Source organism: Chaetodon trifascialis, chromosome 12 (assembly GCF_039877785.1).
Source record: "Chaetodon trifascialis isolate fChaTrf1 chromosome 12, fChaTrf1.hap1, whole genome shotgun sequence".
Classification (NCBI taxonomy): domain Eukaryota; kingdom Metazoa; phylum Chordata; class Actinopteri; order Chaetodontiformes; family Chaetodontidae; genus Chaetodon; species Chaetodon trifascialis.
The window spans coordinates 1,676,706-1,691,665 of NC_092067.1; the positions used below are offsets into that span (position 1 = coordinate 1,676,706).

Below are 14,960 nucleotides of genomic sequence, written 5' to 3' on the forward strand. Positions count from 1 at the left end.
TTTCCACCAGCTGTGTAGTACTATTGAGGATGCCGGTTTGCCATGGAGGAGGTTTGCTGGAATAACACCCGATGGAGCGCCATCAATGACAGGAAGGAAAAATGGACTGGTGGCACTTGTTCAAAGAAAACTGGAATAGGAGAATATGGAGAAGGCCATTGTTCTACACTGCATTATCCATCAGCAGGCCCTTTGCAGTAAATGCCTGAGGTTTGACAATGTGATGTCTGTTGTTGTGAAATGCATCAACCATATCAGATCCAGGGGTTTAAAGCAACGACAGTTCTGTGCCTTTTTGAAGGAAATAGAGTCAGAATACATTTAATAGTAGGCTTAAAGCTTTCTTCTTTGATAAAGCTTATAGTTAGGGCTGGCTCAGGCTTGTCCTGGACCAGCCCCTAGTTATGCTGTTATAGGATTAGACTGTCGGGGGACCTTCAAAGATACACCAAGCTCCTCTGTCTTTCTCTCCCTCTCCATCTGCATGCTTTCATGTCCTACCACGGCGTGTTACTAACTTAGCTCCTTCCCCGGAGTCTCTGTGCTTTTTTGTCTCGCAGGTTCCACAGTGTCTGAATCTGGATCGTGGATTACAGCTGCGTCTCCTGCCTTGGGCCTGCCTGACATCCACTGCAACTGCTACTACTGTTATTACATCCACTGTCACGGTTACTGTGACTGCATGTCTCTCTCTCTCTCTGACTGCATTTCTGTCTGTCTCTCTCTCTCTTGCTCTCCCTCTCTGACTCAACCGGTCGAGGCAGATGACCGCTCACCCAGAGTCTGGTTCTGCCTGAGGTTTCCGCCTGTTAAAAGGAAGTTTTTCTTCGCCACTGTCACCAAGTACTTGCTCATGGGGGAATTGTTGGGTCTCTGTAGATAAAAGAGCTTGGCCTGTACCAGCTCTATATGGAAACTGTCCTGACACAACTTCTGTTGTGATTTGACGCTATACAAATTGAATTGAATTGAATTTGAGGATGTGCTCTACTTCACCGTAGTACATTGTCTCAGTAGGGGAAACATCTTGAAGAGGTTTTTTGAGTTGAGAGCAGAAGTAAAAGCCTTCATGGAGAAGGATGGGATGGCTGTTCCCGTGTTAAGTGATCTCAAAAGGCTCATGGACTTAGCTTTTCTTACTGACATTACACAGGCGCTGAATGTACTGAACAAGAAGCTACAAGGCTAGGGGCAGCTTGTCAGTGCTGCCTATGACAACGTGAGGGTATTCTCCGCAAACTTGTGTCATGGAAAGCCCAGCTCTCCCAGACAAACCAAAGCCACAGGAGGAATTTGACCACAGGTTTGCAGACCTCAAGACACACAGAGCCATTTTTCTAATTTTTGCTGACCCCTTCCCCTTCGATGTGCAAGATGCTCCTCCTGTACTTCAAATGGAGCACATTGACCTTCAATGTAATTCTGAACTCAAAGCCAAGTTCAAGGAGGTGAATCGATACACAGACAAGTTTGGAAAATCTTGAGAGAATTGCCATGCACCTTCCCTGAGCTGTCCAGGATGTTCCAGCAGACCATGTGGCTTTTGGGAGCACATACCCATGTGAAAAGCTCTTCTCCACCATGAACTTCAATAAGTCAAAGTACAGGTCCAGACTTACTGATGAGCATCTTCAAGCCATACTGAGGGTTTCAGCTGTTTCCTCCATCGAGCCAAATGTGTCTCAGCATTGTGAGAAGAAGCACTGCCAGGTCTCTGGTAGCAAGGAGTAGGCAAGAGAAGCCTATGTTTTTGCCTACCTTTCATGTAAAGAAGGAAAGTTCATGTTCGGAAGGACAGTTCATGAAGAACTGTTCATGTTCATAAAGGAAAGTTCAAATTCAGAGGAACTGTTTATGTTCAGAAGAAACATTCACATTAAAGAACTGTAAATAATAAAGATTGAGAAGATTGGATCAGTTGTGCTCATTTTTTGGGAATACTTGAACCCTTTTTTTCTGGAATACTTGATGCAGTCCAGCCTGACCCAGACAGCAGCCCCCAGGTAAGTTGAGTTTGAGTCCTCTACTTGATGCGATCCAGGCTGACGCAGACTCTTCCTCCTTCATCCCAGGAAAGTTGAGTTTGAGACCCCTGCTTTAAGACCTTTCAAATACCATATAGAATGCAATCTAGCTCTTTCCCCCATTGTATGATAGCACACCAATAAGGATAATAGTCAATAATTATTTATAATACCAGTAGTATGTAGCAAAAATCATTTATGTTAGAGTAAATTAACACAACCCGGACACAGATGAGCAGAATAAAATTAATGGATGGATTTTGATAAAATCAGCAATTGCCCATAATAAACCGATGAGCTTCCTAGCTACTATAGCTAGTTGTAATGACAGTGTTTGCTGCAGCAGCACAATCCACTGCCACAACAGTCCCACGTTTAGTTTACAGGAGTCCTGACAGCCCAGAATTGGATAAGAGAAAAAGAAAAAAAGATAAATGATGCTACTGTCTCTTACAGGCAAGAAAAGATATTTCAAAGTTTTGTAAATTACATTTAACACTTTTAAGGGCTTTTCTGAGGAAAATTAATTCAAAGCATTTCAAGACCTGCCGATACCCTGTCTGATGGGAATGTGTGTTGCTTGAAAGATTCAAATTGGGACTAAACTAAACCAAACAAGAACTAAACTAGATACTACAATGTATACTATACACCTACAAAGAATGAGAAGATTATGTAACTTTACACTGCATTACAGCTGCAATTCACAATTATTTTTTCCATTTATTGTTTGGTCAATAAAATATCAGAAAATAGTGAAAAATGCCTGTTACAATTATCTAGCACACTAGGTAGCAAATTCATATTTCCTGTTGTGCTGACCAACTGTCCAAAACCCCAAAATATTCAATAAACAATATAACAGAGAAATAATCAAAATAGTTGACAGTTAATATTCTATCAATTGACAAATAGATTAATGTTTACTGGTTTCAGTTCTATATAATATGACTTGTGCAATCAAATAGAACTTGTAATTGAGGGAACAGAAATAGAATAAAAATGGCAGAAAAGTTTTTACACTAATGTGACTGTCAAAATCTTTTAATAGATACATACCATTTTATTCTGAAGGTCCAACAGTTTCTACACAATGAAATTCAACACTGTCAACATCTGGCTCTCTCTCTCTCTGAGTGTGTGTGTGTGTGTGTGTGTGTGTGTGTGTGTGTGTGTGTGTGTGTGTGTGTGTGTGTGTGTGTTTCAGTAATATGTCCAGTTTACAGTGTCCCACAGTTTTACTTCATAGAGTAAATACAAACAATGGTGACAGAATAAAAACAAATAAACACAAGGCAGAGGTACTCAGTATATTCAGCACAGCAGGTAACAGTCACAGACAGTCATCTGTCTGTGTTACAGCTGTGGTGATATCAAGGAGTGCTGACTCATTGATCTTTGTCCTAGACTAATCAAATCCACTTCTGTCCCTCCCTGACCAATTAGATTGCAGGTCCTTCTGATGGCATCATCCTAAGATCATCAGAGCTCATCCTGCAGAGAAAAAGACATTACACTCTGGTAAACTGTGGTTTCCACTTGAATTTGAGGTGACCTGGGAGTTACCTTTGCTTTGTTGTGTAACTGAATTGACAGCTGTTGTAGTCGCTGTCTGATGGTGTCAGCAATCACGTTAGCATCCCGGCTATTGACGTGTTCTCCACTTTGTTCATGCTGTCAACACACACATACAATTATACATCTTTTAGACCATGTACATGTGTTCCACCCATCTTTGACTCTCACATCAAACCTAATGACCCATCACATTCCTTTGTCACACTATTTCTCAAAATTTCCATGAACTCAAAGCCTGTTTTGATATTACTTACGGTAGGCATTTTTCTCAGCAATAGCCATTCCATGTATTTATAGCCAAACAAGAGAATGGTCATTTTCTGCATTTTTGAAGATGAAGAGCCGCAGGCCTCCAACTGCTCAGCAAGGTAACCAACTCCTTTAACTGTCCTGGATTGCAATTTAAAATTCCACTTACTTTGATTCGCAAACAGTGCTCTCTATCTTTACATCAAATCTCTATTCTAGGATTCTTGCATTTGTCTGCTGTTTTCTTGTGCTTCTTTCCACCTACTCCACTCTATTGTTTTTAAATTTAAGTGTCTATGACACCACTTCAAGCACATGACCTGAGATAAATACTGTATTGCAATAGCATTTCCAAAGTATCATGACAAGTATGAACAAAAAGACTAATATCCAACCAATATCTAGAGAACAATAAGAATAAGAAAAAATGGGTTGCTAACTCTGCAACAGGTCTATAAACCTTGACCTGCAATTTTCTGATGCTAAAACTGAAGTTATAGTAGTAGGCCCTAAACATCTTAGAAAGTCACTTTCTGATGACATAGCAGTTATGGATGGCATTGCGCTGGCCTCCAGCACCACTGTAAAGAATCTGGGAGTCATCTTTGACCAAGACATGTCCTTTCACTCCCATGTAAAACAAATTTCAAGGACTGCCTTTTTTCACCTATGTAATATTGCAAAAATCAGGCATATTTTGTCTCAAAATGATGCAGAAAAACTAGTCCATGCATTCGTAACTTCCAGGCTGGATTATTGCAATTCCTTACTATCAGGCTGCCCAAATTCATTGCTGAATATTCTCCAGTTGCTCCAGAACGCTGCAGCACGTGTTCTGACAAAAACCAGGAAGCAAGATCATATTTCTCCAATACTCGCCACTTTGCACTGGTTCCCTGTAAAGTTTAGAATAGAATTTAAAATTCTCCTCCTTACTTACAAAGCCATAAATGGCCAGGCACCTTCTTATCTTAAAGAGCTCATAGTACCTTATTGCCCCACTCGAACACTGCGTTCCCAGAATGCAGGTCTACTTATGGTTCCTAAAGTCTCAAAAAGCAGAACAGGAGTCAGAGCATTTAGCTATCAAGCTCTTCTCCTGTGGAACAATCTTCCAGTCTTTGTCTGGGAGGCAGACACTGTCTCTACATTTAAGAGTAAGCTTAAAACTTCCCTCTTTGATAAAGCTTATAGTTAGGGCTGGCTCAGGCGTGTCCTGGACCAGCCCCTAGTTATGCTGCTATAGCATTAGACTGTCGGGGGACCTCCAAAGATACACCGAGCTCCTCTGTCCTTCTGTCCCTCTCCATTTGCACGCTTTCATGTCCTACCACGGCATGTTTCTAACTTAGCTCCTTCCTTGGAGTCTCTGTGCTTGGTCGTCTTGCAGGTTACACAGTGGCTGAATCTGGATTGTGGATTGCAGCTGTGTCTCCTGCCTTGGCCCTGCCTGACATCCACTGCAACTGCTACTACTGTTATTACATCCACTGTCACTGTTACTGTGACTGCATGTCTGTCTGTCTCTCTCTCTCTCTCTCTCTCTCTCTCTCTGACTGCATTTCTGTCTGTCTGTCTGTCTGTCTGTCTGTCTGTCTGTCTGTCTGTCTGTCTGTCTGTCTGTCTGTCTGTCTGTCTGTCTGTCTGTCCCTCATTTGCTCTCCCTCTCTCACCCAACCAGTTGAGGCAGATGGCCGCCCACCCAGAGCCTGGTTCTGCCTGAGGTTTCTGCCTGTTAAATGGAAGTTTTTCCTCGCCACTGTCGCCAAGTGCTTGCTCATGGGGGAATTGTTGGTTCTCTGTAGATAAAAGAGCTTGGTCTGTACCAGCTCTATATGGAAACTGTCCTGACACAACTTCTGTTGTGATTTGACGCTATACAAATAAAATTGAATTGAAAAATTGAAATTGAATTAAACCATTAGCAAAAGAACAAGGGCATTAAGAAACATCTTTTTTATTATACACATCAGTTAAACTACCCAAAACATTCCACTTTTTCCTTCTTAGGAGCAAATCAAAGGAAATAAAAACTCAAATATTTTTTCTTAAACTCTCATTGAACTGAGCTTGCATTACATGGGAGTATATCTTCTGATATGCTAGACTGATATTGCAAACGGGAAATGAAAAATAAACCGGGGAAAAAAGTAGTTTATCCCTCATTTGTTTTTCTCTTTTACCCCAACTCCCAACAGAGAAAGATAACCTATAAGATGGACTTTCAGTCTAAACCTGCATAAGAGAACAAAGGAAAAGCTTGCACTTCATCTGCTAATGGCATACATTCAGTTATGACAGTTATTTTACTTTTCAAAAATCCATTAGGTGCCACTGCCTTAAATTAAATTTAATTAAATGTTTGACTTCCTACTTACGAACAAAAGAACTAGTTGTAAATTCTGCAAACTATCAACCCCTGAAGTTTAAGCCCACAAAAGGCAGTGCTGTGTAAAATTGACAACATGCCTAATACATTTTAAATCTTCTTGCTTACATGTTGTTCACTGTGACCTTTTTTTTTTTTTTTTTTTTTTTTACCATGGACGTGTGTGAAGGTCCCTCTGAAGCCTGCTTTCTTCCCTTCCTTTCTTGCCTGTTTAACTAGTGGCCATAGTTTGTTCCTGGCATCTTTGGTCACCTATATCAGGTCTTCAGAGATCAAATTGATGATGATCTTCTTGACATTCTCTCCCATTTGTTCATGGATCCCAGGAACACATAGATAGGTAAGTGTCCAGATTGTTGCAGCTGTCACACAACACTTTGTTTTCTTTTTCAGGATTTCAGCTCAGTTTCAATTTTGCTTGGCATGCCCTCCATTTGTTTCCCTATGAATTCAAGAGAGCCAGTGACGCTTTTGGCAGAACTAACACTAACACTAACACTAACACTAACAGTCTCACTTTGAACAGTCATTCACATTTGAAGCAAAATCTCACACAATTTAACAATGTCAATAAACAGATGACAAAAAATAAATACTTGGTTACAAAAAAGCCCCTTCAACAACCCTTTCTAAGGGATCAAAACAGGGTGATCCAAAATAAAGTTACAAAGTGGACATCATTGTAAACTAGGACTCAGGCTATAGTGCAGTTAAACCATGGCTTAAACTTTCCTTTCTTAAGTTTGCTTTGAACATAACAACATCCATATGCCTCTGTCGAAAGCCATCCATTGTTGCTTGGTTTTGACAAGGAGGCGGCAGAGAATTTGCATTCACCATGTGTTTGGCAATCAAGTGGTATTTCAGACTGGATGTGCTATGGTGATAATTCAATTCACGCTGACAATACACACAGATAACTTTGGTCTTGTCAGTCGACCCATCTGGCAACTTTTTGAAACTAGACTTTTGATTCAGAATCTTGTTCGCATCCATTTCGACATCCACACAAACCAGTAGCCTGTTCTTTCACAGCTAGCGAGCAGGAAAAACCAAACACGTGTGTGGGGCGTGCCTATTGTTTTGTTTCCGGTTTATAACCGGATCCTGTAATTTTTACTTACGTTATTAGCAGTGGCCAGAGCTTATAAAAAACTACAAGTTCACTAGGTCTTAAAGAGCGTTAATCTCGTGATAAGAAAAATGTTAATGTGATATTTTTCAGAATCAGAATCAGAATCAGAATCACTGTTCCTTTATTAATCCCCGAGGGGAAATTGTTTTTTGTAGCAGTGCTCCATACAAAATAGAATTATAGATTAGAATAAAATTAGAAAGAAAGAACGAGAAGGAATATATATATAAAGGCAATATAAAAAGAAACAGAATATTAATACTAAGGATATATGTAAATAAGAAATATACAAATATACAGAAATATACCACACAATAAAATGTACAGCAATAAAACAAGTATTTTTACAATATACTATATACTGAGCAATTGGATGTGCAAAATTGAGATGTAAAATATATATTAGAATTACACTATATACTGAATATTGAATATGCAAAATTGAATTAGATGTGCAGAAACTGAAATTGTAAAATATACAACAGAACAGAACAGACCAGACAGTGACAGTGAAGTCCAAGGGCCATTCAGAGGGAGGAGTTGTGTAGGTTGATGGCCACAGGCAGGAATGATTTCCTGTAGCGTTCAGTCCTTAGTTTTGGTGGTATGAGTCTTTCACTGAACGTACTCCTGTGCCTGGCCAGCACATCATGAAGTGGGTGTGAGACGTTGTCCATGATAGTCCTTAGCTTATTCAGCATCTTCCTCTCTGACACCACCGTCAGAGACTCACACTCCATCCCCACAATGTCACTGGCCATGCGGATCAGTTTGTTGAGTCTGTTAGCATCTGCCATCCTCAGCCTGCTGCCCCAGCATGCAACAGCATAGAGAATTGCACTTGCCAGCACAGACTCATGAAAAATCCTGAGCATAGTCCGGCAGATGTTGAAAGACCTCGGTTGCCTCAGGAAATAGAGACGACTCTGGCCCTTCCTGTAGAGAGTGTCAGTGTTCTTTGCCCAGTCCAGATTATTGTCAATATGTACCCCCAGGTACTTGCAGTCCTCCACAATGTCCACACTGGAAACAGGGGTCACAGGTGCCTTGGGTCTCCTCAGGTCCACTACCAGTTCCTTAGTCTTTGCCACATTTAGTTGCAGATGGTTCTGCTGACACCATATGACAAAGTTGTCCACAGCAGCCCTGTACTCATCCTCATCGCCCTTTCTGATTCATCCAACTATTGCAGAGTCATCAGAAAACTTCTGAAGGTGGCAGGCCTCTGTCCGTGGTGTAGAGGGTGAAGAGGAAGGGAGAGAGAACAGCCCCAAGTGTTGCTGACCACTCTGTCTGACACACAGTGTTGCAGGCGCACATACTGTCTCTCAAGTTGTTCTGCTGGAGTTTCCACTCCAGCTTCCTCCTGTATTTCTCCTTAGCCTCCCTGATTCTCACCTTCAGTTCCTTATGTATCATTCTCACCTCCTCCCTGTTGCCAGCTCTGAAAGCCCTCTTCTTCTGATTGAGGATGTCTTTGATGTGTCACCCATTGCTTGTTGTCTGGATAACAATGGACAGTCTTGGATGGGACAGTGGAGTCCACACAGAAAGTGATATAGTTCGTGATGCAGTGCCTGCCAGTCTGTCACCTCAAAACAGCCCTGCAGTGTCTGATATGTCTCCTCCGACCATCTCCTCACTGTCCTTGTGGTCATAGGCTGACTCTTCACCAGAGGCACATAACAGGGAGTGAGGTGCACAAGGTTGTGATCTGACCTGCCCAGAGGCAGGAGGGGGGAGCAGCTGTATGCATCCTTGACGTTAGCATACAGCAAGTCCAGGGTTTTCTCCTCTCTTGTTGGACAGCTCACATACTGCGTGAAATTGGGCAGTGTTCTTGCCATGGTGACGTGGTTGAAGTCACCTGAGATAGCGATGAATGCACTCGGGTGTTGAGTTTGCAGACGGGCCACGGCGGAGTGAATGACGTCACATGCCGACGTCGGGTTGGCAGAGGGGGGGATGTACAGCACTAATATATATATATGTGTATATATATATATATATATATATATATATATATATATATATATATATATATATATATATATATATATATATATATATATATTTATTTATTTATTTATTTATTTAAAGCAACTATGTCACTTAGGGCTCTATAGGGTGATCTCTCACTGTCTGATTGAACAGCCTCATGGAAATGATATTTTACAATTCTTCACATTATTTACTAACGAAATTTGTTAGAGCAATTAATTTGGTGCTTTTAAAGTCATGATACTCCATGACTCCAGGTTGTGATTTATAAAAATAAACTTAGCGTGAGAATGCGCACACCGGTACGGCAACTTTGATGCTTGCGTACGAACATTTTGGAGACAGGTGGAACTGATGGTGCAGATGGTGAGGTGGTGAATTGAAGCCAGATTGATCTCATACATTTAATGTCATCACATATCAGACTTATAGACCCGCGTAATCATAAACACCCAAGTCTGCAGTGTTATACATGTGTTCCTTTATATGTATGCTCAATGTTCATATATCATACTTCCATCTTCAAATGATACAGAACAGTGGATGGCACTGATTGATTAGTAGTAATTGTGACAAGGTGTGTAACAATCATTCAATTTGCTGAGTAAGCATATAAATAATGCGGTGACACTCGTTCGTAATGCTGCACAATGGATGCGCTGGCACTGCTGGAAGATCACGCAAATGGTAGGATCAAGATGGAGAGAAGTTTTAGGGACCACGGAGATTTCCTGGCCCGTGATGATGACTGGCTAATAAGCCGATTTAGATTCCCTAGAGCGGTGCTCTTGGATCTATGTGCTGAACTGGGCCCATTGTTAGATAGACCCACCCGCCGGAACCGCGCCACCCAGGTGCATATCCAGGTGCTGACCACTCTGGGGTTTCTGGCGACCGGCTCCTTTCAGCGGGAATCAGCCGACAGGTAAGTGTCTGATATGATTAATATTATACAATGTTACGTTGTCTGTCTAAAGCCCCTTTTGGGTATGATATAATTCAGTTAAATTATGTCCTTAGGTCTGGGACATCGCAGCCATCCCTCAGCGCCATAATGCCAGCCGTTTTGGATGGCATTATAAGAATGACCAGTCGATACATCAGGTTTCCTTACACTGTGGGTGAACAGGCCAACATTAAAAGGCAATTTGCAGCAATGTCCAGTTTCCCAAATGTAATTGGCGCAATTGACTGCATTCACATTGCTATAGGGGCTCTGAGTGAAAATGAATTTGCTTATGAACCGGAAAAATATGCATTCACTCAATGTACAGATTATTTGTACCTCGGACATGATCTTGACGAATGTAGTGGCACGGTGGCCTGGTTCAACACATGACTCATTCATCCTGACGCACAGTAGTGTAGGGAGCAGACTGCAGGCAAGTGCTGCGCGTGATGGCTGGCTCCTGGGTAAGTACATAAACACCATTGTATAGATTCTACCCATTAAAGCCTGATTTATAATTACTCTTCTGTTATACCTTGCAGGTGACAGCGGCAACCCCCTAAAGCGCTGGCTCCTCACCCCCTTCATCAACCCGCAGAGCGCAGAGGAGGTGCACTTCAATGTGGCACACTGTGGCGCGTGCGCCGTCGTGGAGAGAGCCATCGGCCTCCGCAAAGGTCCCATGCCACTTTCTTCTTGGCCTCCACCTTCACATCTGACCACTTCTTTTTAATTTCTGCCACAGAACACTCTGTGGCACTGGAACTATTCGCTGCGGTGACGATGTGCTGCCACTTTTTCTTTTTCTTTTTTTTTTTCGTGACGCCACTACTGTGACCACCAAACAAAATATCCTTTCTGGCCTCCACCTCACCCACAAGCACCTCGATTTCAGTCTCCGTAAAATTTCTTTTTCTTTTCTCTGCCATGATCGAACGTAAAATGCCATTGATCAGCAGGCATATTTATATGCAAAGACATTTATGAGGTACTTTGCATTGACCATTCATGGTAAAATCACACCGCAACACGAAGATGGCTGACGTGCAGGTGCTGGCATTTGCTTGCTCGTTCGCCCTGACTTAATTTTTATAAAATAAAAATGATCAAAGTGCCCGCCGGGCATTATAATAACAAGAAAGCTTATACACATTGTTAAAATGGAAGATATTAAAAAAACTTTGGCCTCAATCCAACTAGAGGTCGGCAAAATTGCAACGCAACAAACGGAGATCCTGAAGCTCACGCAACAGGTGAATATGCTCCAAGCTCAGGTGAACGGCTATGAAGCGAAACTACAGAAGAAAGACGAACAGATCAAAGAACTGTTAAAGAGGCTGGATGATGTAGAGCAATACTCCCGCATTGATGATGTGATTATCTCCGGACTGAAAACAGGCCACCGTGCCTACTCTAATGTCGCTGCTGGAAACAATGCTGATGACACATCACCTGCCGAGACAGAGACCTTGGAATCCCAGGTTATCCAATTCTTCGGCAGCATGGATATTCCCATTCACAGCAATCAGATCTTGGCCTGTCATACACTCCCCCAGATCAACAAAAATACTCCACCGGCAATCATAGTCCGCTTTGTCAATAGAAAGGACAAGGTCGGCTTGCTGCAGCAGGGCTACAAGCTAAAGAGCACAGGCGTGTTTGTGAATGAGCATCTAACAAGGAAGAAAGGTAAAATTGCTTTTGCAGCGCGGCAACTTAAAAAGGCTAAAAAGATCAAAGCGACCTGGACTCGGAACTGTAAATTTTTTATCCGAACGAATGGAGCGACACTGGAGGAGGAAAGAGTAGTGATGGTGAAAGAAATTAATGAACTGGACTTGTACAAATGATGATCAGAACAAAACCAAGATGTGAGCTGTGGATATGTGGACCTATTATTTTATTTTATTTTTTGTGGCGTTTGATTATGGACTATGATTTTGCAACTGTCTGGGACAAACGGAAGATCCAGTTAACATCGGATGTAGGCCTACTCAACCAGCGGATGTACAGTTTTCAACACGTGAGTCTGTGTCGATCTGATAACAAGCTTCTTAAATATCTCTATGGCTTCTGTAAACTTACCCACCACCACTGACATGAACTCTTTAGTATTCAACCCGTTTGAGCAGAACACGGACAGTTATGGCATTTATGATACCTTCTTTAATCCTGACGTCAATCAATCTAACTTAAACTCATTAAAATTGTCCTGCAATTATTACTCGGAAGTACAAGTGAATACACTCTATCAAACACTGAACCTCTATAAAAATCTTTTCTCTACATGCCACTTGAATATTCGTAGTCTGTCCAAAAATTATGACGCACTTAAAACTTTCTTGTCTACTCTAAGTTTTCCTTTTTCATCCCTGGCCTTTTCGGAGTCTTGGCTGATCGATGACGTATCTAATTTATTCCCCCTGCCTAATTATTTAGCATTTCATTCTTGTAGAAATAACAGAAGAGGAGGGGGTGTCTCATTATATGTTTTGAATACCTTTAATGCTGATTCTAGAGAAGAACTTAGTGCTGAATTTGACACCACTATCACAGAGTCTATATTTATTGAAATTCCATCATGTCAGCAACTTAATGGCGATAGCATTCTGATCGGTTGCATTTATAGACCACCAGATTCAGACATCAACACATTTATTGACGCTCTTTATTCCACTCTTGAAATAATAACCAAAGAAAGAAAAATATGTTTTCTACTTGGTGATTATAATATTAATTTGCTCAAAAGTGATCTTACACAAACGGTTGATTTCTTAAATGCACTTTATTCTTTTAATTTTTTCCCTCTAATTACTAAACCATCCAGAATCACCTCTTTATCTGCTTCTCTCATCGATAATATCTTGTTTAATTCCTATGAATTTGAGGTCACTTCAGGCCTCCTGATGTGTGATGTCTCTGACCACCTCCCTGTCTTCCAATTTATTCACTCCAACGGTATTAAGTCTAACATTCCTAAGAATGAGCCAAAAAATTACCGTAAATTCTCTAGAGACAGCATTGAGAATTTTAAGTCAGCCATTGGCACTATCATATGGGATGAGGTACTCCTTTCACAAGAAGTGAATATTGCATATGAATTATTTTTAAAGTCCTTTAATAAGGCTTTAGATGAATCTTTTCCTTTGGTGAGCACAAAATCTAGACATAAATCCTCTAAGGGGAAGCCGTGGATAACTGATGAATTAAAAAAGCTCTCCCGGAAAAAAAATAAACTTTATAAGAGATCTATTCTTAACCCCTCCCCTATAAATACTGTAACCTATAAGAAATGTAAAAATCAATTCACAGCCTTAGTAAGAAAAGCAAAGAAAACATATTATTCCAATGAATTTACTCAAGCTTCCAATAATATTAAAGCTACATGGCACCTTATTAATCACTTACTGAATTGCACTAAATCTCAATTTGCTGCCCCTGTTGAGATGAATGGTAAGAAGGGGGTTCTCTCTAACCCTATTGATATTGCTAATGGCTTTAATGACTTCTTTATATCTGTTGGTTCGGAACTAGTATCTAGCATCAATGGCTCTGACATAGATCCCTGCTCTATGATCAAAGGTCAGTATCCTCCTCTCCAAAATTTTGACCCACCAACTTTACAAGAGGTTCGCAATATCACTTTGGCATTGAAAAATGCAGCTCATGGTCATGATGGCATCAAAAGTATCCTTATTAAAGAGACCATTGATTATATCATCAAACCCCTCACTCACATCCTCTCTCTGTCTCTTAAAACTGGAATTGTTCCCCAGGATTAAAAAATTGCTAAAGTTACACCAATCTTCAAGACAGGAGACTCCAAGGAACTCAGTAATTACAGGCCAATATCAATTCTACCATGCATATCAAAAATCTTGGAAAAGCTAGTCTATTCTAGATTATTTAATCACTTTGCAGCCAACAATATTTTATATAAATATCAATATGGCTTTCGAAAACGACATTCTACTGAGCACGCTCTCATTCAACTTGTGAACTACATATCATCAGCTCTTGATAATAAAAAATTTGCCCTTGGAGTCTTCCTGGACCTGAGTAAGGCATTTGATACGGTCAGTCATCATATATTGATTGCCAAACTCAACAGATACGGAGTGGAGGATGCTGCCCTGAAATGGTTCAGTAACTATTTAACCAACAGAGAGCAATATGTACATCTGGCAGGTTTTACTTCCAAGAAATCACAGATTATGATTGGTGTCCCTCAGGGATCAATTCTGGGGCCCTTACTATTTTTAATTTACATCAATGACATGGCCATGACATGCACATGCACCAAACTCCTCCCACTACTATTTGCAGATGATACAAACCTCGCAGCTTCACACGAAGACTTTAATATTTTAATTAAAACTGTCAATGAGGAATTATCCTCAATTGCGGAATGGTTTCAATGGAACAAACTTACCATCAATGTAAAAAAATGTAACTTCATGATTTTTTGTAATATTAATAAACGTTATCCTACAGAATTAGCTAAAATTTTTATCAATTATACTCAAATTGAATTGGTTCAGCATACTAAATTCCTAGGAGTTATTATAGATAGCGGTCTTAATGGTCTGTTCATATCGACCTTGTCTCTAAGAGATCTGCAAAAATGCTTGGTAT

At 40.8% G+C, this 14,960-nt stretch overlaps 1 protein-coding gene across 2 annotated transcripts in view; it reads right to left on the reverse strand.

Annotated features, from left to right (window-relative positions):
• Window positions 1–1,841: 1,841 nt before the first annotated feature.
• The window catches only part of dnajc10 (DnaJ (Hsp40) homolog, subfamily C, member 10), an 88,917-nt gene continuing 75,798 nt past the window's right edge, over window positions 1,842–14,960 (reverse strand). Inside the window, exons 24-25 of one of the 2 annotated variants that reach the window (XM_070975888.1) lie at window positions 3,591–3,698; window positions 1,842–3,518 (exon numbers count right to left, since the gene is read on the reverse strand). In XM_070975888.1, coding sequence (XP_070831989.1) covers window positions 3,507–3,518; window positions 3,591–3,698 — 120 coding nt within the window. In that variant the 3' untranslated portion in view covers window positions 1,842–3,506. The remainder of the gene's footprint in view (window positions 3,519–3,590; window positions 3,699–14,960) is intronic. The other variant, XM_070975889.1, reaches the window with a different exon arrangement.